General features: G+C 53.2%; 1 protein-coding gene across 2 annotated transcripts in view; it reads left to right on the forward strand.

The window, feature by feature from the left end:
• Nucleotides 1-24,118, forward strand: part of GTF3C1 (general transcription factor IIIC subunit 1) — a 72,595-nt gene that overhangs the window by 27,678 nt on the left and 20,799 nt on the right. For both annotated transcript variants that reach the window (XM_082669828.1, XM_082669827.1), the window contains 17 exons: nucleotides 812-927; nucleotides 1,992-2,301; nucleotides 3,079-3,293; nucleotides 5,894-6,030; nucleotides 7,640-7,793; nucleotides 10,725-10,828; nucleotides 11,810-11,994; nucleotides 13,483-13,737; nucleotides 14,004-14,149; nucleotides 15,305-15,402; nucleotides 15,897-15,993; nucleotides 16,112-16,289; nucleotides 19,009-19,150; nucleotides 19,477-19,612; nucleotides 20,050-20,131; nucleotides 20,265-20,453; nucleotides 22,222-22,379. In XM_082669828.1, coding sequence (XP_082525954.1) covers nucleotides 812-927; nucleotides 1,992-2,301; nucleotides 3,079-3,293; nucleotides 5,894-6,030; nucleotides 7,640-7,793; nucleotides 10,725-10,828; nucleotides 11,810-11,994; nucleotides 13,483-13,737; nucleotides 14,004-14,149; nucleotides 15,305-15,402; nucleotides 15,897-15,993; nucleotides 16,112-16,289; nucleotides 19,009-19,150; nucleotides 19,477-19,612; nucleotides 20,050-20,131; nucleotides 20,265-20,453; nucleotides 22,222-22,379 — 2,702 coding nt within the window. The remainder of the gene's footprint in view (nucleotides 1-811; nucleotides 928-1,991; nucleotides 2,302-3,078; nucleotides 3,294-5,893; nucleotides 6,031-7,639; nucleotides 7,794-10,724; nucleotides 10,829-11,809; nucleotides 11,995-13,482; nucleotides 13,738-14,003; nucleotides 14,150-15,304; nucleotides 15,403-15,896; nucleotides 15,994-16,111; nucleotides 16,290-19,008; nucleotides 19,151-19,476; nucleotides 19,613-20,049; nucleotides 20,132-20,264; nucleotides 20,454-22,221; nucleotides 22,380-24,118) is intronic.

Genomic DNA, 24,118 nt, shown 5'->3' on the forward strand with positions numbered 1-24,118 from the left:
TTTATTTTTATGCATGGACAATACAGCAAAACTGCCTTTATCCAGATCGGTTTTGCCTGGCGGCCTCAAGTGTACGCCACATCAGGAAGTAAAGGGGAAGCTCTTTCTGAACGGTCCAAGAGTGTTGCCCCGAAGTCTGCCCTGTAGTATTTTACTGGAGGGACTCCCGCCCACCGCCACCCCACCAGGCTCCTTCCTGGAGTTCCCAACCCCTGAGTAGTCGAGTACATTTGAAAGGGCTCATGGGAGGAAGATACAGTAATAGCACAGCGTGTAGCAGGGCAGGAGCTGACACACCAGACAGAGCAAGTAATAGAGCACAGTTGCCTATCGGTCATTTATTACGGGGCCAAATAGCATTATTTCCTTCTGTGGCCCCTGCTGGCCGGCAGCTGTTACGGGATAAGGCAATAATCGGTGTCCGTAGTGCCTCCGAGTCTATCGAGAAGGACGGGAAGATGTTCTTCCTTAAACGTTCCTTCGGTGCTTCTTAAAAGGCTCAGTTGAATTTCGCTGAGAAAGTTCGCTCATGTGGAAGCACACTTCCTGCTGCGGGATAAAACAGCGTCCCTGGAACTCGGTGGATCAGGCGTCGATTGCTTTGGCGTGGAAGAGTCAGATAGCGAGCGCTTAAAAATGAGCAATGAGTCGAGTGGTCAGAGTCTTGGGAGGGGGAGGGGGAGGGTGGGAGGAGGCAGGTGTCTTACTGTGTGTGTCGGTTTCCCCGCATTGAAATGTCTGGGAACGGACCTGACCTGTGCAGAACGGCTCCGTGGTGGAGGCTGGGGTTCAAGTGTATTGTTTCACACAGTTGAGCGTCGAGGCACGAAAGGCATTTCCCAAGCTGAAATCCGAGTGGCTATGAACGTGGGAAAACTGGAAGCCAGAATGCTGTGCCGTCTCCTTCAGAGATTCAAAGTGGTCAAGGTAACAGCGTGAGTTCATTGTCTTCGCATGTGCACACAGCGTGGTTCTGAAGGGCTGTCTTGGACGTCGGGAGCCCAGGTCGGCCTTCCGTCTGGGCTGCCAGGGAGGGCGGGAGTGCTGAGCGCAGCCCACAGGTGTGCCCCACCCCACCCCCACCGTGGATTTTGTTGGGTTTCGCTTTTTGAAAATTGAATGAGTTGTCAGCATTGAAAAGTCAGCAGGAGCTGCTGCTGCCCAGAGAGCAGGCCGCCCACTCCCGCGTGGGCGTCAGCTGAGGTGGCGCCTCCGACGGCGCCCAGAGACAAAGCGGGCACCCCCAGGCCTCAGTCCCAGCCCGGCCCTCCTTCTCACTTACGTTCCTTGCCTGGGTCCTGGGGACGCCGAGTCGGCCAGCTGTGTCTGGCGTCCCCTCTCGGGACCCAGGCCTGCTGTCTCAGCCCGTTGCGCTTCGCTCCCTTCTTGCCAACTTCTTGGCCGTTTTGCTGGAAAGCAGTGTTACAGTGGAGCTGATGATTGTGCAGCACTTAGCACTGTCCTTGGCGTGTGCTTGGTACATGGGAGGTGTTACTCCTTCTGCCATTAAGGGCAGAAAGTCCCTTTCCCCTGTTGTAGGAGACAAAGGGGAGCGGCTGAGTGACAGCTTCATCCCACGCCCCACGGCAGTGGCCGAGTGGAGCTGGTGACCTCAAGGCCCCGACTCCGCGTCTGTGACGACAGTTAGGAACCGTCGAGTTCTGCTCACTGAGCGTCTCTCGTAGGCCTCGTCCTGTGCCAGGCCCCGGGGGTTTGCGGAAGACCAGGTTAGGGCCCTGCCCAGCGGGGAGCTCACAGTCTCCTAGGGCAGACACACAGTCAGGATTGCTTCCTGTGGGAGCAGAACCTGAGGGATGGCGAGACGGGAGGACCCACGAGGGGCTGAGCTGGGGCCCAGGCGTGAGGTGTGGAGGAGACGTGGGGGAACGTGGGAATGACAAGGAAATAGACACCGCAGAAGCCCGGTCACCCGAACGCCTGGGTGTCCCGGCGTCCTCTGCAGTGTCTTAGACACATCTCATCCCCTCCAGGGCTTCATGGAGGACGAAGGGCGGCAGCGAACCACCAAGTACATCTCCTGCGTGTTTGCGGAGGAGAGCGACCTGAGCCGGCAGTACGAGAGGGAGAAGGCGCGGAGTGAGCTGCTGACCACCGTGAGCCTGGCCTCGGTGCAGGAAGAGTCCCTGCTGCCCGAGGGCGAGGACGCGTTCCTCTCCGAGTCGGACAGCGAGGAGGAGGGCAGCGGCGGCAGGAGGAGAGGCAGAGGGTCACAGCGGGACTCGAGGTCCTTCTCGAACGGCAGTCTCAGGACTCAGCCTCACCACTCCACCTCGACCAAGGGTAGGGGCGTGCTCGGGGCGGGGGGTAGGGGGCTGGGCAGGGGGGTGCGCGCCCTCAGTCTGAGCCGCTGCCTATCCCTCCTGGCTCTGGGGACGTTCAGTCCAGCAGACAGCTGAGGATGGCCTTGGTGCTGCCCTAACGAGGGACCTCTTGGTGTCACGTGCATCACGTAATCGTAAGCTTAGGAGATGCGTGTGTGGTCTGTCTCCTGGCTGCTGGCAAGTCATTTCTCCTTGGCAGATGTTTCGTTTGTTTTGCTTTTATTTGGTTGTGCTGGGGCTCCTTTTAGTTGCGGCTCGTGGGCTCCTTAGTTGTGGCGTGCATGTGGGATCTAGTTCCCTGACCAGGGATCGAACCTGGGCCCCCTGAATTGGGAGCGCAGAGTCTTACCCACTGCCCCAGCAGGGAAGTCCCCTTGGCAAATGTTTTGTTTGTTATGTTTTGACTATTAAAGGGGTGGAATTCCCTAGACTTCCTCTATCCCTTTCCCTCCAACAATCTGTGTAAGAAGCCCTTGGGGTTTTAGTTTAGTATGGAAGACTTTTCTTAAAACACGTGGAGGGTGGTGCTGATGACGGATTTGCACATCGGGGGTCGGGGTCGGGGTCAGGAGGGTGCGGCTCGCTGCTTGCTGGTCCACTTCCCTCGTCTTAAACTGACCACATGGACTCCTTTGGCCTGTGCGGCTCTGGTCCGGCAGCTGAGCAGAAGTGCCCCTCTCGCTTTCCCCCTGCTGTGGCCGCGGTTCATCCGTTCTACGCCTGTCCTCCACTGCAGGGGGGTGGAAAGTCATCAGCCTTCACCCATTGAAGAAGCATCCGTCTTCCTCCCTGGGAGCTGCTGAGAGAGCCTCCCAGAGCTCTTTCAGGGGGGACAACCTCCTGGACACCAGCAGCTCCTCAGACCCCAGCGTGTCCTTGGGCTCCCACTGCATGGAGAGTCACAGCGGCGATATAGCTGTGATAGAAGAGGTCAGGCTTGAAAACCCAAAGGTGAGTGCCCACGGGGGAGGGCGTTTCCTCTAGGAAGGAGCCTGTGGCAGGTGGATGTCAGCCTTGGCTTTTCTGTGCTTAAGAATCACAGCAACAACAACAACAACAAAATCAATAATAGTAAAAGTGCCACACGCTCAGGCCGTGTAGGCGGGGGGGGCCTCTACGGTGGGAACGCAATGTGCGTTGACACACCACCTTCACGCAGCCCACCTTAGCAGAAATCCCCTGCATATTATTTACAGGGTTTTAAAATTTCCAACAACGTACTCTTTCTACTGAAATTTATTTTGAAGGAAAAATGTGTATGGCTACTTTAAATCAGGGATTCTCACTCTGGCCCGATTTTGCCCCCCGGGAGACATTTGGCAACGTCTGGAGATGTTTTTCCTCGTCACATCGGGGAGAGGGTGCTAATGGCATCTCGTAGGCGGAGGCCAGGGATGCTGTTAAATGTCCTAGACTGTGCAGGGTAAACCACAGCAGAGTTACCCAGCCCGAAGTGTCAGCAGTGCTGAGGTTGAAAAACCCTGCTTTAGATGAAAAGCCAACATCATTTGCATAAAAAGAAGGTGATCGTAAAATAGATCTGATAAAAACAAAACTTCCTTGGTCCATTCTGGTCAGACAGTGTTCTACTTCACAGTGTTAAAGACAGTAGAATCAAACCAATACTTTTTCCTCAGTGTAATTAGAAGGATTAAAAGGCAGTTGACACAGGAGTGCCTTTGTCATTATGTGATTCAGTTCACTCAGTGCTGTCCTTGGTCACTGGAAGGTGCCTCAGATATGGCCAGTGGTGCCTCAGTTGCCCAGCACAGAACAGACTTGGGATCGGGGTGGCCTTTGATGCTGTTGCTGCTGTTTGGTTCCGGCTTCACAGCAACCCTGTAAGATGAAAGCCAGCTGTGGTCAGGAGGAGGCGAGCAGAGCCTCTGGGGACTGAGGGACTTGCCTGCTCAGTTAATGACAAAATGGAGAGTGGAACCCGTGGGTGTGGGGTTCCCACCCTGCCCTGCTTCTCTGTTTCCGGTGTGGAAGCCTGAGCTTGGGTTCTATCCCTACAGCAGGAGTGATGGAGCTTGGGGTGGGGGAGATTTTCTGTGGAATTTTCTAGAACCTTCTAGCTGTATCCTATCATTGGATGCCATGACTCTTTATCAAGTCATGATTGGTCTTGTCTCCACCTGAAGCACCTGCCGGCAGGTGGATCCCAGCAAGTTCCTGAAGGTTTTCCCTGCCATCCTGGCCCTGCCACCTGCTTTGCACCTCCTCATCAGGTCCACATGTCCCCAGCAACACACTCCCTCCAGGCCCTGCCAGTCCTGCTGCTAGCTTCCTAGCTCAGCTCTTCCTAGCTCAGCTCTTTCTCTTCCTCTTAGAAATCTGTCCCCAGAGTAATGGCAGAACCTTGTCCTTCTTTTGGCTCACTTGCTGAGAAGAGGCGCGTGAACTGTCCTGTCTGGAGGTCCCTTGGTGAAGCGTGGAAAGCAGGCAGATTTTCTCACATGGTTCTCCTCCAAAATGTTTGCTTTGAAACGCAAGAGAGAACCAAAGTCTTTCTGCCACTCTTGGGCCCCTTGGATCTGTGACTCTTTCGCCACTCGAGCCCTGCCCCCTTCAGGAAAGAACCGAGCCTCTTCCAGAGCACCGGTGCCAGCAGGGAAGTGATAGGACCCTGGCCCAAGGCACCTCCTCAGGCGTGTTCTCATTCTCTGGAAGCGCTTCTCCAAGCGAGGAGGGCATCCAGCAAAACTGGCCATGGGACCGCCAAGTGGCACTGAATTATGCTGAGTGATCTGCCAGGAGTGGGTTAGGGTTGGGCTTTCCTTTCCCTTCAGGGTGCACATTTGGGCTTCAGCATCTTTGACCCAAAGGCAGATGGAACAGGTTCAGATTCTAAGTTCCTGGAAGCTAAAAGGAACCACAGAGAGAGAAGAGGGCGTCGCAGCAGGGGTGGGGGAGGGCACCCGTCCGCTCTCCTCTCCGTCATTCACTCGCCACTCATCCTGATCCATCGGAAGCCTGCCTCTGCATCTCCCTTATGTTCCCAGAGAGGCTGCCCGTGGCTTCCCTGAGGCGGAGGCAGAAGCGCGTCCTGGCGCACGTTCACGCCCCGGGACCCGGTATGGTGGTTTCGCCTCACTGAGCCCTGGTTTCCTCTTGCGTAAAATGGGGACCATAACGATGAGGCGGTTGAGAGTTCTGGATGAAGAAGCCCCATAGGGTGACGGCAGGGGCTCGGCCCTCCGTCTGTGCATTTCCTCCCTTCCACGGCGGAAGAGCCAGGGAAAGACTGAGTGGATGCGGTCCCCTTCCCCGGGAAGGGCTGGAGTACATGCCTCTGCTTTCTGTGCTGAAACCAGCTGATCTTCATAAAGTTCTGGGCTCCTCTGCTGGCAGATGTCTGTGCCGTTACAAAGCACTGAAATAGTGGGGTAGTGGGATCCTATGGCGGGGGCAGTAAACCTCTTGACTTTTCTTCTTGAAATATGGCGTAGAAATTCCGTAAAGAGGGAAAGCGTACCGGCAGGAGTGGTGCCTGGCCCCCAAACATTGCTGAGTCCATAGTTTTCTCATGCTTTTGGTCCCTGTTCTAGGAGAGTGGCAGTTCCCAGAAGACTGGGAAGCACGGCCCAGGCCAAGACAAACACCATGAGACTTACCGACTGCTGAAACGCAGGAATCTGATTATAGAGGCTGTCACCAACCTCCGCTTAATCGAGAGCTTATTCACGTAAGGAGTAGTCTGTCTGTCTGTCTTGCATTCGTAGTAAATCCCACATCAGTCAGTCATCACCATCCGCAGAAATGACGCAGAGGCATTTGCATCTCTCTTCTGCTGTACAGATTCTCATAGGAGCCCTTTGTGGTAGAAAGGATTTGCAGTCTGTGTGGTTTGAAAAGTGTAGACATGAAGGAATATCCATACACTTGACAGGGAGAGAATGACGGGGCAGGAAACAGAGGTCACGGGGAAAGTGCATCTGCCTTGTTCCTTCCTTAGGAATTTGGTGCTCAGGAAGGGGAGAGAGGAGACGGAGGCAGCTAATAACATCAGCTTAGAAACATTGTTATTAGTTCTGCAGGGAGCCTTTTGTTCAAATGAAATCTTTTATGAAAACAAAAACAAAAGGGACTGTGAATCTGTCCAACAGAGTGAAGTAAGTGAGAAAAACAAATACCGTATGCTAACACATATATGGAATAAAAAAAAATGGTTCTGAAGAACCTAGGGGCAGGACAGGAATAAAGAGGAAGACATGGAATAAAGAGGAAGACATGGACTTGAGGACATGGGGTGGGAGGGCGAAGCTGGAGCGAAGTGAGAGTAGCAGGGACTTGTATACACTACCGAATGTAAAATAATTGGCTGGTGGGAAGCAGCCGCATAGCACAGGGAGACCGGCTCGGTGCTTTGCGATGACCTAGAGGGGTGGGATAGGGAGGGTGGGAGGGAGGCTCAAGAGGGAGGGGATATGGGGACATGTGTGTGCATATGGCTGATTCGCTTTGTGGTGCAACAGAAACTAACACGGTATTGTGAAGCAGTTATACTCCAATAAAGATCTATTAAAAAAAAAAAAGGGACACAGGTGGAGCTTCTGTGTCCAGGGTGCCGTGGAGGCTCTGCTCCCTGGTTTGGTCCTTCTGACCCACTGTTACCACCACGTCCTGGGAGACATCCTTGGGCTTCTGGGCAGCCAAGGTCAAAGCCACTCGATTGGAAGGAGCCTTACCCTTGAGTCAAGGATGTGAGTTCTCTAACTAGGGGATGGGGAGACCGCCTGTGGATACTGCTGCCTGGGTCTCCTCTTCTGTGCAGGTGAGATGGAGCGAGGTGCTCCTAATATCCCTTCTGGACCTGCCATTCTATGAGTAGTGATACAGAAACTTCACCATAGTGACTCAGTAACATCTAGAGAGAAGATACACGAGGAGAGGAGTCAGAAGAGCTTCAGATCTGAGGGTGTCAACGGTGGTAAACTGGAACATTCCTTAGCTGGATGTTGAATTAGAATGGAGACTCAGTAAGGACAGATTTCCATCCCGGAGCTCAGTTTCTCCACCATCGTTGTCTTGAATCATGTAATCTCTTTAGTTCCTGGTGAAAGGCTCGGAACGTGAAGCTGCTGTGAATGGTGGCTCGTCTTCAGCTAACTCATTTATCACAAAGAGAGATGATCTTTGCCATCTTAAGAGGTCATCCTTTCAGTGGTGAAACACCCTTTAATTCTCCCCTACTTTCCGCTGGATCCCATTAGGCAGGTGTCGGTTGCCTGGGTTTAGAAAGGCCTTCCATGTTGACACTGGGAATATTAACGGCTTATTTTGTGACGCTGCAGGATTCAGAAGATGATCATGGATCAGGAGAAGCAAGAAGGTGTGTCCACCAAGTGCTGCAAGAAGTCCATCGTTCGCCTGGTGCGGAACCTGTCCGAGGAAGGCCTTCTGAGGCTGTATCGGACGACCGTCATTCAAGACGGCATCAAGAAGAAGGTAACCACACAGACCACTGCGCGTGCTGGGCGTTTCCTTACCCAGTTTCCCACATCCTTGTCCCTCGGTTGTTCCTTTGTTGCCGATAGTTCGGAATTTCCCATTATGCCTCCTCACTGGGGCAACAGGGATTATCTCCACTTCCTGTGGAAGCTGGAAGCAGAAAAGAGGAATAACCTGCTTGGATTGTAGAGCAGCCTGTGCAGCCCAAGGCAGGTGTCCTGCCCCACAGCCAGCCTTGAAGGAGAGGATGGTAATGGAGGCATATCCAGGTTCAGCTAACTAGCCCTGGGAGAAATTAAGCAACATTTAGAAGGTGGAAAATTTAGGGCTTTCCCTGGTGGCACAGTGGTTAAGAATCCGCCTGCCAATGCAGGGGCACGGGTTCGAGCCCTGGTCCGGGAAGATCCCACATGCCACAGAGTAGCTAAGCCTGTGTGCCACAACTGCTGAGCCTGTGCTCTAGAGTCCGTAAGCCACAACTACTGGAGCCCATACGCCCAGAGCCTGTGCTCTGCAACAAGAGAAGCCACCGCAATGAGAAGCCCATGCACCACAACAAAGAGTAGCCCCCGCTCGCCAAAACTAGAGAAAGCTCGAGCACAGCAACGAAGACCCAATGCGGCCAAAAATAAATAAATTAAGGTGGAAAATTTAGACTAAGCAGCAAAAACATTAGCCACAGAGATCTGCAGAAACATATCCCAGAGGAAATGATGTCAGCGATTCAATTAGCATGCATTGCCGGGTCGCCCAATGAGGACAGTGGACCTCTTCTTTCCCAATGTATCCGTTTCTGTAAAGTTTAAAGTTTGGGGCCATTCCCATAGCAACTGCAGCTCAGTGGCTTTGCACATATTCTAAGGCATAAATTTTTCAGGGTCAGAGTCATTTGAGATACCCGGCTGGGCGTTGGGACCAAAGGGAATGGTGCTGCGGAATAGGCATTTGTAATTTCCTGCCCTTTCTTCTGACTACGTTTTAAATCTGCCTTAAGAAAGCTCTGCTTTGATGTTTTGTTTTCTTAATAAGGTGGCAAGGTCATTTCTGGTCTTTTTTACTTTATCTTATTTTTTTGAGACCTATGAAATTTGAGAAACATAGAGCAGTACTAGAAAATGACTTAAAAAACTCTGTTTCTACCATCCCAAGTTGGGCAGCTCATCAGTTGTTACATCTGCTGTGGGTCCCCTTGACATCGCCCCTCTCCCTTCCCCAGGCTGCCTGCCTCTCGTCCCCCTGAGCGTGGCAGGAGGTCCTGGTGCTGACCTCTCTCCCTGGGGGACAACAGCCCATCCGGTCAGCAGCAATGCCTCTGATTTCTGTTGGTCTTCACAGAGCAGGTCTTTCCGACGTGCAGCCTCCTCAGGCAGTAACTGAGAGCAGGGAAATGAAATCTCCCCCAGCCTAGGAGTGGAGAGAGACTGTGTTTTTGTGGACATATGGACATCTGCCGTGTCCCCCATGCCTATTTGTTTTAGTTTTTGTTTTTGTTTTTGCGGTATGCGGGCCTCTCACTGCTGTGGCCTCTCCCGTTGCGGAGCACAGTCTCCGGACGCGCAGGCCCAGCAGTCATGGCTCACGGGCCCAGCCGCTCCGCGGCATGTGAGATCTTCCCGGACCGGGGCACGAACCCGTGTCCCCTGCATCGGCAGGCGGACTCTCAACCACTGCGCCACCAGGGAAGCCCCCCCCCCCCATGCCTATTTGGTCACCTATCCATCGGTGGTACCAGAGGGAGTGGGCAAGCGGTGGGGATGAGGAGTGAGTGTCCCAGGTGAACACTGAGGGTCGATCAGTGTCCGGTACTGGGGGCCTCTTGCCAGGGGGTTACCACAGTCGTCGCCCATTTGCCAGCTGGAAGGGCCGCCGTATTGTACATCTGCCTCCAGAGTAAGCTTCAGTTTCTCTGGCACCCGGAGCGTGCGCTGCTGGCTGGCTCCCGCCGATCTGCTGGAGCCGTGCTGGCTGGAGTTGCTGTGTCCGGCACCCGCCTTTTGCCGTTGCTCCTGCGTCCTGCCCTGTCCATCGGACTCTTGGGAAGTGGGCCCAGCCGTTTGGCTGCGGAAAGTGGGGAACTAGGAGTGCTTTGTATTTGCTCCTGGCTTATAGATTCTCTGAGGTGTTGCCTAACTGTATCTCATTTGAACCTCACAAAACCACGAAAACGGTTGGCAGGGCAGCGGGGAAGGGTCTCCATTTCCCAAGTGAGGAGCAGAAGAGATGGAGCCTCGTGTGGCCTTTGGAGTCGCTGTCCAGCCATGGCCACCTGTCCCCCGTGACCCACCCTCTTCAGGCCATTTTGGGCATGAAGCCTGCTGGCCAGAGTCACTTGTTTAGAAAACCTTACCTTGCTGTCTCCTGGGGCCGAGGCCTGACACTCCCATCTGCTGCTCAGCACCTTGGAACAGCTAAAACAAAGAAGGCAGCCCTAGAGCCTCTGTCACCTTGTTTAGAGGCACAGCTGGCAGGAGTCCCCCGATAGCACTCTCAGCAAGGGGAGATTAATGAAAGCCGCTTACCTCTTCCAGATGGAAGCCCTCGGGATTCCCGAGCAGCTGTGGGAAATGCTCAGCTAGCAGGTTGGGGTGTCGGGAGCAGCCCCCCAGGTAGCAGCTGGGACCAGTGGGCCATGACAGCCCAGCTGGGGGGCTGCAGGGCAGACCGCTGGATTTCCAGGGCAGGATTCCTAACCGGTCAGAGCGGCACGTTACGGATGGCGGCGCTTCCTGGCTTGGGCGCTTGAGGGGTCTTGATGCCAGCAACTCTGAGGGCACACTGTGTAGCGTTTTACTTCCCGTTTCATCACTGCCTTTTGGAAATGTCAGTGACAGCAGGTATAACCAGGGCTCCACCAGGGAACCGAGTTGTGGAACTAAGTCTCCCCTGGCACCTCCGCAGCCCTTTGGGACCCCCGACCTCTCTCCATAGGTGGATCTGGTGGTGCACCCGTCCATGGACCAGAATGACCCTCTGGTGAGAAGCGCCATTGAGCAGGTCCGTTTCCGGATGTCCAACTCCAGCACGGCCAGCAGGCAAGTGGCGGCTCCCGCGGGACCCACAGTGTGTCCCAACCTGAAGCAGTTTCCACAGAAGCCCTTTATTCATGCTTTTGTGAGATCAGTGAAGCCACTGGTTTGGGGTTTATGGTTCATGATCCTCTAGCCTCAAAAAGGATCAATTTCTGGATTCTTCAAGAGGAAAAAAATCCTAACATTCTTCTTTTTTTTTTTTCTTTTTTTAATTTTTATTTTATATTGGGGCATAGTTGATTAACAATATTGTTACTTTCAGGTGTACGGTAAAGTGATTCAGTTATACATATATATGTGTGTATGTGTGTATATATATATATATATATATATATAAAGTTATACACGTATCTATCCTTGTTCAAATTCTTTTCCCATTTGGGCTGTTAGAGAATAATGAGCAGAGCTCCCCTCTGCTGACATTCTTAATTCTATGCTCTCTAAGAGTGTGGACAGAGTGCTCCAAGTCATAGGCCCTATGACATGTGAGACTTGCATAGTTTATAATATAGCTCAGAACGATTGTGGTTGCCTTTCTGAGGTCTTCTCTCATTTTGTTCGTAAACCACCTAATGGACTGGCAGAAAGCTTGGTGGGAGAACATTCTCAGTTGGGTTTAAATTAGAGGTGGGGCCTGGGCTCGCAGATGTTGGTTTGTGTGGCCTGCCATGCCTTGGCCACAGGGGCTTTGTATCAGTTACCAATTAATTTCATGTCAAATTCCTGATTTCTGGCATCGATGAAAGTGTCAGCGGCCCCAGCACATTGGGCAGCCCTTCTCATGAGGTAGCAGCCGCCCCGTAGGTGGGGGTCCACTGTCCAGGTCACCCCCAAATGTCCAGTGCCCCGACACATTTTATCCATTTACATCACCTGTTTGGCCCCTACAGGCAGTTGATTTGAAACCCCAGGGCCAAATTCTTGAGGACAGACCCTGTCCTTTCTCAGCCCTTGGTTTTCTAACATCTTATATTTGGACTTCAGGGTTAAAGCGCCCCAGCCTCCAGCGCCTCAAGGGGAAGCTGAAGAAGAAAGTCAAGGAAAAGGGGGCCCAAGAGGATCAGGAGACTCTCAGCTGAATGCTTCCTCTAAAGTAGAAAGTGGACGGGTGAAGAAGACTGACGAGAAAATGGGCATAACCCAGCTGAAAAACTATCACCCTGTTGTAGGTAAAAAGCAGCTTCTTGTCAGGGTCTGTTTGTGTTTCATGTGGTCTTCTGAGTCACTTGGTGTTGCACATCCGAGCCCCGGGCTGCAGGCAGAGAGTCAGGTCTGAATCAACAGCTGGGGTCGTGGGGGGCTGGTCACGTGCCAGCATCAGTTTTCCTGTCTGTAAAATGGGGGTGATTCTTGCCCGGAGTACCTCACAAGGCTGTTGTGAGGCCCAGGTGAAATTATGCCAAGTCCCAACCTGAGGAATTGTTCACGAAGACTAACTCTTTCTGCTGAATACCCTTGGGCTGGAACATTCTGTAAACCACAGAAAATCTCTGCCTTTCCTGAGCCCACAAGCCTCTGGTAGTTACAGCCACTGACGGGTTTGAGCATTCATCTAATTTTCTGGGCTGCAGATCTCAAACAGGGCCGTCTCCCCTCACCCCACACCAAGCTGCTCTGACGTCAGCTTGTGCTGGGCCGGTGCCCACGGCCGGGCCTTCGTAGCTGGGGTGTAGTTGTAGTCTCTGGTCACAGCATGCAGCTGGAGGAGGAGGACAATGGTGACGGCTCACAGACTTCTGTCAGGCAGAAACGTCCTGGTGGGGGACCCGGCAACCCGGGGATTCTGAGCAGGAGAGGTCATTTGTGTGACTTCCCTTGCTGAGGGCTCCGGGCACAGGGACTTGGCCCAGACTCTTAAGGTGTCACAGTTAGAAAGTACAGATGGAGGGAGAAACCCGCGCACGAGGCGGCGCAGCGGAGCAGCACGTGCACCTGAGTGGACCAGAGGCAGCCGGGAGCTCTTTGCGCGGTCCAGGCCTGACGGCAGAGGAGGGGCCCTGCAGTCCTTTGTCCTCGCCACCCTGTTCCTATGCCTCCCTTGGCTCTCACCTGTCTCCTCTCGCTGGGGAAAGTCAGGGAGCACTTTGTGTCAAAGAAATAAGCTGTTTAGAAGAACCTCGATTCTGGGATGTTTTGCACAGTCCCCGTCAGCCTCAGGTCCTCTTGCTGGGGTCTGTCGTGGTGGCCCCCTGCCCTTTAACACTCCGGCTCACCTCCTGCGCACTGCTCCTTCCTTGCTCCACCCCGTCACTCGGGCCAACCGGCCCTTCCTCGACTGTGCCAGGCACACCCCCGTCTCAGGCTTCTTGCATTCGCCCTGGGGGGCATGTCGCCCAGGTGTCTGCATGGTCCGCTGCCTCACCAACTCGAGGATGTCCCTTAAGGCCTCTCCCCAGTGAGACCTTCCAGGCCTCTGTAGAATTATAGCCCTCCTCTGCCTTCCTTGCTTTATTTTCTGCATCAGCTATTTCCATCTGATGTACTATCTTAGGTAGTTTGCTACTGTCTGCCCTTTCCCGCTAGAAAGTAAGTCCCGTGAGGGTGAAAACATTTGCCGTCTCTGGCCCCTGGGCTACAGTGGCACTCAATAGTTTTTGAATGAATTGAACTCACTTGAATCTGGGATTTTCACGCATCGCCCTCCTTTCTTGCCCCAGTTCCTGGCCTTGGCCGTTCTCTAGGGTTTCTGCCCAAGATGCCTCGCCTGCGGGTGATCCACATGTTTCTGTGGTACCTGATCTATGGGCACCCGGCCAAGGACACGGTGGAGAAGCCGGGCTGCAGCAGCGAAAGGAGGACGGGGGCCCCATCCTCCTCCGGGAGCAACTTGGAGGCCTCCTTGGATGCCCCACCCCAGGACACCCAGGATGGAGCCACGCGGGAGGGTGAAGTGGAGCTCTCCACGGAGACAGGTGAGATGCCCTGGGCAGGCAGGCCCCAGTGGGGTCCAGAGGGGAGTCATGGTGGTTCCTTGTCCTTATGACCTGAACCGGCTGAGTCCCCTATTGCCCTGATCCAAACAAAGACATCATCCAAGCGTCCTGAGCCTCCGGGCTTCCTGCCTGACGAGGAGGGTGTTGCCCTAGTTTGTGGTGAGGGGGAACCAAGACCTACTGGGAGGCGACACCAGCATCATGACCGGGACCCTGTCTCAGGACTGACCCCTGTTTTCTCCCAGTGTACGTGGATGAAGCCTCGTGGACGCGCTACATCCCTCCCGTCCCAGTCCACAAGGACTTTGGCTTTGGCTGGGCTCTGGTCAGTGACATTCTTCTCTGCCTGCCCCTCTCCATCTTCACCCAGATCGTGCAAGTCAGCTACAAGGTACTGATGACTCCCAGGCTTTCTCAGGGGCTGGTCCCTCAGCTCCATACCAGAGGGCCTACACTCACCTGTCAAGAGAAAATGCTTGCAGTTGCCTGGCTGGCTGGCTGGCTTGGTGGCTCGATAGGTAGATAGATAGGTAGGTAGATAGAGAGAGAGAGAGAGAGGCTAGATAGATAGATAGATAGATAGATAGACAAAGAAAGAAAGAAAGAGAAAGGCAGACAGAACAGATTGGGTGGATGGATGGATAGATGGTGAGTCAAGGGAAATATTTCAAAGACTTGTTCTTCTAGATCAGTCAAAAGACAGACAATTATGGTATAGCAATAAAATATATTTTTACAAATTTGGTAACTACAGAAAAAGGAAGAAATAGAAATTACCATAGAAGTGCTATAACTTCATCACTCAGAGGTGTCACTCTAGTGTCTTTGGTGCGTTTTCTTCTAGTCTTTTTCTTCCTGTGTTTGTATGTAATGCACGTGTATATATGTGAGGTCTTACTTTTTATAAAAAACTGAATCGAGACCATGCTGTATTTACTCTTTTATGATCTGTTCTTTCCGCTGAACAATGTATTGTATTTTCCACATCGTTGCTTTACCTTGATATTAAGTAAATCCATAGCGTTCCTTCTTGTGCACGTGCCCTAATGTATTTAACCAATACTCTATTTTTGGACATTTAAGCTCCAGTTTCTTGGTGGCGTAAGTGACACGTTGATGAATACTTTTTGTTAGGTGTATTTGTGGGCAGCTCCAAAATTTTTCGTCTTGGGTTAAGGATAGAAGTGGAATCACTGGCTTTAAAGGCAATAAGCATCCTTCATCCTTTTTAAATTATTTAAATATGAATAAATATATTCCCCTGTTGTCCCCCAGAAATGTTTTAGTACTTCGCATGCCCACCAGCAGTGAATGAGGCCACCTGTTTACTGTACCCAGCAGTGTGGCAGATGGGTTGGAGGGGAGGGTCGTCAGGACTGAGAAGTGTGGGGGGTTTGGAGTGACAGGCAAGAGGGGGCTCTGTTCCCGTGGGACGGATGGCCAGATTCAGCAAGACCACAGCCTGGAAAGTAGTGGTGTTTTTTTCACAATTCTTGCAATTCACCCTGTCCTTGAGGGTGAGCTGAGCCTGAAAATCACCTCTCAGGTGGACAACCTCGAGGAGTTTCTGAACGACCCTCTGAAGAAGCACACGCTGATCCGCTTTCTCCCCAGGCCCATCCGGCAACAGCTTCTGTACAAGAGGTGAGGTCCCTGCAGCCGACTGAGGGCGGCCGAGGGTCCTGGTAGGCCCCTTGGAGTTACGCTTCTGAGTAATCGTTGACCAGGAAGAGGAAAGGTTTCTGCCTGCCAGGTTGTAGCGACCCAAGGTCATTAATTCAGCCACCTGTGCCTTCTTCATAAAGCACAGAGGCAAATGCAGTGTGGGCTGGGACACTTTAGTACTTGCTTTCAAGGTTCTTCTAGAGTAAAATCTGCCGATAAAGACTGCAGGTGATGAGGTGGGTCTTTCCTTCTGTTACTTTTACTTTCGAACTCAAGCCCCCCAAGTAGGATCAATGCCCCGTTGCCCTGGTTGGTGTTGGGATGAGGGTTCTGGGTCTCAGCACAGTTCAGGCCCAAGGCCCGTCCTCAAGGTCCCACAGGTCGAAGAGAGGAGAAGAAGCAAGTCACATCCCTCACCCCCGTGCAGACCCCCTGACGGCAGCTGAGAACCCGCCACCCCCTCTGTTTTCCAGACGTTACATTTTCTCGGTGGTGGAGAACCTTCAGAAGCTGTGCTACATGGGGCTGCTCCAGTTCGGGCCCACAGAGAAGTTTCAGGATAAAGATCAGGTAACAGCCTCCAGGCCCAGAGGAAGGCGGTCCTGACGGCTAAGCGCAGTTTCCAGACACCTCACCCGGTGCTGAGGCTGAGGCTCTCCCCTCACCCCATCCGGTGTCTCCCTCGTAGGTCTTTATCTTCTTGAAGAAGAATGTGGTCATCGTGGACACCACCACCTGTGACCCCCATTACAACCTGGCCCACAGCAGCCGGCCCTTCGAGAGGCGTCTCTACGTCCTGAACTCAATGCAGGACGTGGAGAACTATTGGTTCGATCTGCAGTGCGTCTGCCTCAACACCCCGCTAGGTACCATCCATCTTTACTGGGCTCGCCGTTTTCCCTCCTTTCTGTGGGATAGCGGGAGTTAGAGCTAGAAGAGACTGGAAGCCGCCTGCTGGTTTTCCGACTGTCCCCCAGAGGCCTGGAGTGTCCTGGAAGCTCCCTTAGAAAGGGCAGTGGTGGGCCTTACCTGGGAGGGCCACTAGCCCTCCACCCCATTGAGCCCACGCAGCTTCGCTTTTGTCCTTATTCTTTTGCTCCTTCAGTAGGTATTTATTGAACACCTTGTGTGTGTCTTTTCCCGCGCCCGATCACACAGCAACAGGACTTATGCTGTCTTGGCGAAGACAGAGCACACAGAGATCCAGAGTGTGATAGGAGCTGGGGAGGAAACACACCAGGTGATGAATCGAGGGTGTTTTACTGGGCTGGTCAGGAGCAGCCTTTCTGAGGAGGAGACTTTGAGCTGAGTTCTAAAGGGTGAGGCCGATTCCGCCGTGACCAGAGCTGACGAGGAGCATCCCAGGCAGGTGCAACAGCCCCGAGTGTTGATGGAGAAACGGAAGAGGCCGGTGTGCGTGGGAGGGGAGTGGCAGCTGATGAGATGGAGAAGCAGGCAGGAAGCAGACTCCGGGGCCTTGCAGGACACGAGGAGAGTTTAGGTTTGTTCTAAGAGCAGTGAGAAGCCATTGGAGGTTGTAAGCCAAGATCTCAGGTCTTTCAGAGTTGCCCTGGCTGCTGTGTGGAGAACAGACTGAGAGGCACCAGAGTGGAAGCAGGGAGACCAGCTAGGGACTGTGATTCAGGTCCAGGAGAGGTCCGCTGGTGATAGTGAAGGACAGAGGACAGGCTGGGAGGTCTTTAGGAGGAGGGACTGACCAGACTGTCCAGTGGGTCAGATGACTTGGGCTTTGAGTTAAGCCTTGGCTTGTTTTTTCTTCTCTCTCTGGAACATCCCGATCTATGTTCACCTTGCAGATGGCCACTCCTACTTCAAGCATTCTCTCTCCGAGAAAGCCTTTCCAGCATCTTTACTGTCATCTGATGTCATTCTGGGAATTCCTTGAGTATAGGGAATTTGGCTTGTATCCCCAGCGTGTCTCAGAGTGCCTGGTACATAGGTGACATCCCGTAAATGTTTGTGGAATGAATGGAGGGTTCGTAGAAGGCGTTAGAACCTCCAGTCTTGTGCTCTTTCCTCTAAGCCAGTTTTCATCAGTTCTGTTCTTGCCACCTGCCCCAGGAGGAAAAGGACGCCACATTGCATCTGCACCCGGGAGAGGACTCCCTCTCTTCCTTCTGTCACAGAGCTGGAAGATCAAGGTTACACTTTGATTTTTGCGAAGCAGGGGCCACATGTTTATTGGGTAGAACTGTTGAATGCCCATACGCTAATGAGCACTCGTAGAGGTACTTGAATGGGTCCAGACAAATTTTAGAAACTGTTTTGTAGAATCCTCTGGCATCAACAGTGAGCTAGGCTTTTACCAGGGCAGATTTTAAAGTGCCCTAGCTCCCCTGCATTTTATACCTAGATAAAAATGTGCAAACCAGTATGTTATTTGCACCAGAGTTTTTCAGGCTTGACCACTGGTGAATTTCCATCCCTTCCCATGTTCGTGAGCCGAAATGTCGGGGGGCTTATTGAGTCCGTTAATCAGGCATTGATTGTCCCTTCATTCAACAGACATTTGAGGGGGTTCTGCCCCTTCAATAATGAGACGTGAAGATCCTTTAAAGTGAGGCTCCCAGAGCATGAGTGCACACAGGCAGCACCTGGGGAACCCACTGAAATGCGGATTACTGGGCGCGGTCCAGGGATTTGGATTCAGCAGCCCTGGGGAGGGCCTGAATCTGCGTCTCCCACAGGCAGCTCGGTGGTGCGAGGTGAAGCATCGCCTGAAGTCCCCTTAGGTTCAAGGTCCATTCAAATGCATGACCTTGGGTGAGCTCTTTGTAACCTCCTGAGCCTCCGTTTCTTCATTTCTAATCTGGGAGCACCACCATCGCCTTGTGGGGCTGAGGTGAAGCTTGAACCAGACATCTCACGTAAAGCTGCAGCTGGGAGGTGCAGGGCATGGACTCTCCCCACCGACCACGTTATGAGAGGCACTTCGGTAGTCTGCAAATCATCATAGCCTTCCCTGGCCCGACACAAGCAACAGCTTTTTTGTTTGTTTTGTTTTGTTTTTTTCAAGCAACGGTTTTAATCGTATTTTATATTTCCTTGCAAGAGATGCTTTATCGTGGAATCACTGAATGTAATTTCCCAACTAAATTAATGCACCTTGGGCACTCAGGAAACGTCTGGCTGTTCCTGGAGCCCAGTGCGCCCAGGGAGACTGTGACGCTGCCTCGCACTGTCTAGATCCCCACCAGCCCGACCCTGGCAGCCACCAGCATGTGCAGCCGTTTTCACTCGTCACTTCCTCTGTGCGACACACAACTCCCCGGGGCATCCCCCGGAGGGAAGAAGGCGTGGGCTTTCTCTGGTTGCCTGCTCGCCTTGCCGCCTGAATAGAGCACAGGCTGCACGCAGACCCTGTTCTCAGGTTCACGACCAGCTTTAACTCTCTGCCTTCTGCATTTTGTGCAAGGAGGGCCACCAGTTTCAGACCCTCTCCCCTGGTGGGGAGCCTGGTCACAGAAAGGGAATCCAGTCTTCTCTTGCCACCCCGCGGCAGGCCGTGGCCAGCAGACCGTGGCAGGAAGGTGTCCTCAGCGGGGCTTGTGTCTGGTTTCCTAGGCGTGGTGCGCTGCCCGCGCATCCGGAAGAACAGCGGCCAAGATCAGGGCAGCGATGAGGAGGGCAGTCTGCAGAAGGAGCAGGAGAGCGCCATGGACAAGCACACCCTGGAGCGCAAGTGTGCCATGATGGAGTACACCGCGTGCGTCCCCGCCCTGCCCCACCCCGCCCCCACACGCAGAGCCGCAGGGGTCCTGGTCCTGCAGACTCTGGCCCGCCCCCCATCGGGCTTCCCCGTTAGGCCCGGAAGCCTGAGTCTCTGGTGCCAAGGCTGCAAGTTGGTGGCCGTGGGTGCAGAAATTGGGAATTTTACATAACAGTCTGGGTTTCTGACAAGCCCTTTACTTCCACCTGCCAGGTGTTTTTCTGGGAAGGTAACAGTTAATAATAAATGCCCCCTGCCCACTCCATGAGCTCTCTTTTCACTTCCCAAGGAGGGCTTGTTTTCTGTTTATTTCCATCTCCCAGGGGCAGCCGTGAGGTCGTGGATGAAGGCTTTATCCCCGGAGATGGGCTGGGAGCCGCTGGGCTCGATTCCAGCTTCTACGGACACCTGAAGCGAAACTGGATCTGGACCAGCTACATCATCGACAAGGCCAAAAGGGTGGGCTTTCAGGACAGGGGCATCCTTCCCCGGGCCCCAACCCGGGGGGCTGCCATTGCTACTCACCTGCGTGTCCCTTTCCTGGCTCACAGATTTTGAACTGGCCGAACCAAAACTGACCAGAGACACAAATAATTACTTCCATATATACTAAAGGCATGTCAGGCCCCTTAAATATCTGCCTGGCCTTTCTTTTTTTTCCCCCAATGGATTCTAATTTATTCTGCGATGTGGACAAGTATTCCTTTTTAAAACAAAGAACAGAAAGTCTGTAAGACAAAGGTCACATGGGGAGGGGGTTCGTGTGTGATAGGAGGGTGGCAGTCCCCGCACAGCCTCTTCGTCAGAGACGCATGCAACTCAGCGCTGTGGCTGCCCTGGGCTCCCCGGGGTCCATGAAAGCTCACACTTTATCCGGTACCATCTTCGTCTTTTAGGAGACCACCGCGTCGGAGAACGGGCTCACGGTGAGGCTGCAGACGTTTCTGTCCAAGCGCCCGTTGCCTCTTGGCGCTGGAGGTACGTGGGCCAGGAGTTCAGCAGAAATAGACGTGGGACCGTCTCGGGCCGACACGATCGCTGCACATTGGCTTTGGCTTCTGGCCTTTGCAGAGGTCATTCTGCAGCGGCGGTGTCCTGTGCTTATTTCCAGGCAACGGCAGGTTGACTGTCTGGGGAGAAGCGCGAGCGGGATCGGGGCTCTGTGCTGACAGAGAAGAGCACTTTGAGGTTGGCCGAGAGCCCACGCTGGACAGGAACCAGAAAGTGAGGGGTGGGAAAAGCCAGAAGCGCAAACGGCTGAAGAAGGACCCTGGGAAGAAGATCAAGAGAAAGAAAAAAGGTTTCGGGATGCTCGTTCGTGTTTGCCAGGCTTGCCTTTGCATGCACGGTCTAGCCGGGGATGGACAGTAGCCTCCCCGCAGCCCAGCCTGAGCTCTGCCTTCAGACTCGGGTTCCGTCTCCTTAAATTTGGAGCACTAACTCTGCGTGATCACGTTTTATTTTCCACACCCAGCCTGCTGACCGAGAGGGCCTCGAACTGACTCTGTACTTCCCCCTGCTTTCTCTGTCTCTGCATTGTGTAGAGCCTTTTCACTTAGTAACTCCCTCAGTTCAAATTTCTAATTTCTTCTCAACTGGGAAAAAAAAAACCTTGGCAAAAAATCCATAGCAAAGTCCTCATCACAACCAGCCCAAATCCTATTATTCTTTTGGTTTGCTTTTTAATATCTGCATCTGTGCTAATCAGGGCAAAGTTTAAAGTTATGTTGTGTTTTTAAATCAGAGGCAACATGGGTGTCACTTAAGCCTGCAGGATCTCTCCAGATCTCGTGAACCCATCGTGTGCGGTGCCTTAAAGATTGCCCTTTTGGAGTCTTCATTTGGGCGGTATTTACAGCGAAGGAGGGCAGCGAGGAGACCAGTGTCCAGGTTTTAGGCCACCTTCCTATCACCTCAGTGGTGTGCGTGTTTTAACCGTGATCTGATAGCTGTAGCTATTTCAGCTGAGAACAGAATATCTTAACAGGAACCTGTTTTTAGTGGTTTATTCTGCTGGTGCTCAAAACAAACAGGCTCACGTCAGCTGAAGCAGCCACCTCTGTTTAGCCTGTCCAGATGCGCAGAAGATCAGTTTGGCCCGCAGAGACCTGAGTTCATTACGAGGCAAAATACGTGATGGTGTCGATTTGAATGTAAATGCTCTTGCCCGCTTTTCTCCTGCCCTCGTCTGGAAGACGCTCACTAAACAAACAGTCTTTGGGAATTGGCAGTAGCATGGTAGCATATGGCGTCTGCCCGTGAAACTACCACCAGCAACTCCCCGAGGGGAAGAAACTTTGGGAAACCCAGTGGTTGAGAGCTCCAGGTTCCAATCCTGTCTGCTGCTTACTAGGCTCTGACTTTGGGCAAGGTGCTGTGTCTCTGTGTGTTTCAGATTCCTCAGCTGCCTAATGGGGATAATAATTGTATCCTTCTCATAGGGTTGTTGCCAAGTATTATTTTTAATTATAAGTGAATGTATGTAAAAAGCTTACTCCGGTGTTTGGCACCTAGTAAACATTCCGTAATGTCAGTGACTGTTATTATTTAGGTAGTAGCTACTTTGTGCCAGGTGCTGCGCGAGGTGTTTTATACCCAGTCTCGTTCACTCCTCAAGGCAGCCCCGTAGAGTGGGCCTTGTTGTCCCCACGCTGCGCCAGGGTTTGCACAGCATCTCTGAGGTCGCAGAGCAGGGAATGGTGGGGACCCACTTGTCCAGAGAGCGCACCCCAAGCAGGCTCCCTCGGCTTCTGTGCGAGGTGCTTTCAACGGGCTCAGTGCCTCCAAGGGAAGGATCAGAGATGGGCAGATAACTAACAAGAGGCTGCATCAGGCTGCCCAGCCCATCGCCATGAAATGTGACCAAAGAGAAACGATGAAAGGGGTAAAAAAAGTCTGTCGGGATGGGCTGAGTCTTTTGTGATTAGTGTACATGACTGCCCGCACGATGAGATTCTGATAACCCGTACCTTGCTGCAGTCTGACCTGCTGGGTAGGGACCCTTCCCCTCTCCACAGTGACAGCTCCAAACTGGTTATTAGAGGCCCCCTCTCCTCTTCCCCTCTTAGAAGAGCTGCCGGAAGAAAAAAGCAAAAGGCTGCGATACCACGACGAGGCCGACCAGAGCGCCCTGCAGAGGATGACCCGGCTGCGCGTCACCTGGTCCATGCAGGAGGACGGGCTGCTCGTGCTCTGCCGGATTGCCAGCAACGTCCTCAACACCAAGGTACTCGGCCCAGCGCCCCCGCCCCCTCCCAGCCTCTGGCCCGCTGATTTGCGAGTCCCTCTCGTTATGGGACCCACATAGGGAGGCTCATGCCTGGGACCTCTCATCCATCCCATCTACTCCACTTGGCCACTGGGAGAAGCATTTCCCAGAATCCTAGCCATGGATACCATGCTCGTTTTCTTCTTTTGTTTTGTTTTAATTTTATTGGGGTATAGTTGATTTACAGTGTTGCGTTAGTGTCAGGTGTATAGCAAAATTAATCTGTTACACGTATACATATATCCACTCTTTTTTAGATTCTTTTCCCATTTAGGTCATTAGAAGGTCCTGATAGCGGTTCCCTGTGCTATACTGCAGGTTCTTCGTAGTTATCCGCGCGCCCGCCGTGCTTATTTTTGCACATCTGTTTCCTGGCTTCGGCCCACGCATCTATGTCTTTGCCTAGCTGTAGGCCACAGGCTGGCTGCAGGCTGAGAGCTGTGCTCTCCCTCGCTCTTCACCAGGAATCTGACCCTTCCCTGCTCCCCGCCTCCCACCCTCATCTGCCTGGAAAACTCCTATTTATCTTTCAGTAACCACTTAACATCTCTGGAAAGGTTTCCCTGATCCTGCCAAAGGGAAGCAGTTACTGCGTTCTCGCTCTGCCCCTTGGACGCGTACCTTTCACGCTGCTCCTTTGGCTTCTGGCGCCTCTTAGCCCACTGGAGTGGCAGCTTCTAGAGGCAGAGAGACTTCTTACTTGTTTTTGTAGCTGCGGCCCCTCGCGTGGTACCTCCCATGCAGTAATCCCTCTGTCCGTGCGGACCAAGTCAGCGTGGGACGGTGGCTGTCCCCGGCTTCACTCCCCGCCTCCCATGCCATGCCGAGGCGAATGTCCCATCAGGCTGGTTCCCAGAAGCCACCCAGAGCGTGGGCTCTGCCTGTGTCCCGTCCAGGGCCCCTTCCAGGCAATAATACCGCCAGGCAGAGTAGGTGAGGCGGCTTCATAGGAGCCCCGTTTGTGCTTCCTGTTCTCAGCCACACCAGCCAAGAGAAACCCACTGAGAGGTCTGACACCCTGCCTGCAAGCTCATTAAATCCCTTTTCCGTATTATTATTGCCCCAGATTTTCTTATCCCTCCACCCCTTCCTAAATCCCCACCCAATCCCTTCTGCCAGGAGGAACCCGAAGGCGTGTTGCTGTCCCTAATACCTGGCCTTGTCTCATCACAGCACTGACGGGAGAGGCCTCTCCCCCGCCACCCCACCCCCCGCCCTCCACGCAGCCAGGGGAGCCAGGAGAGCCTTGCACGGACCCTCCGCTCATTCGCTTCGACTTACACCAGATTCCTGGGCCCACTCCTGCTGGGGCGCTAAGGAAAAGACCCTGTCCTCAAGCCCCTTCCTTACCCGGGCTGTGCCTTCCTGCGCGTGTTCACTGAGAGGGTCTCCTGAGTCTGTGGCTCAGCACGTTCTGTTGCCACTAGTGTAACCACAGGCGCCGTACACAGAGCGTTCTTGAGTGTACACGATGGGTACTTAAACCTCTACAACCGTCTACTGAAATGCATCTTCTATACTCCTGACCTCCTGTGGCGCATTGCCCTCCAGTCAGTATTACCCAAGCGCCCTCCGAGCACCTCTACTAGTCACCAAAATATACTCTTCCCACTGGACCTGGAGGATTTGTCTTATTCCTCTCTGCCCAGCACCCACTCGGGGCCAGGCACATGGTCAGTGCCCAGTAAATGCGTGAG

This window comes from Grampus griseus (genome assembly GCF_964374135.1).
Source record: "Grampus griseus genome assembly, chromosome: 14".
Lineage (NCBI taxonomy): Eukaryota > Metazoa > Chordata > Mammalia > Artiodactyla > Delphinidae > Grampus > Grampus griseus.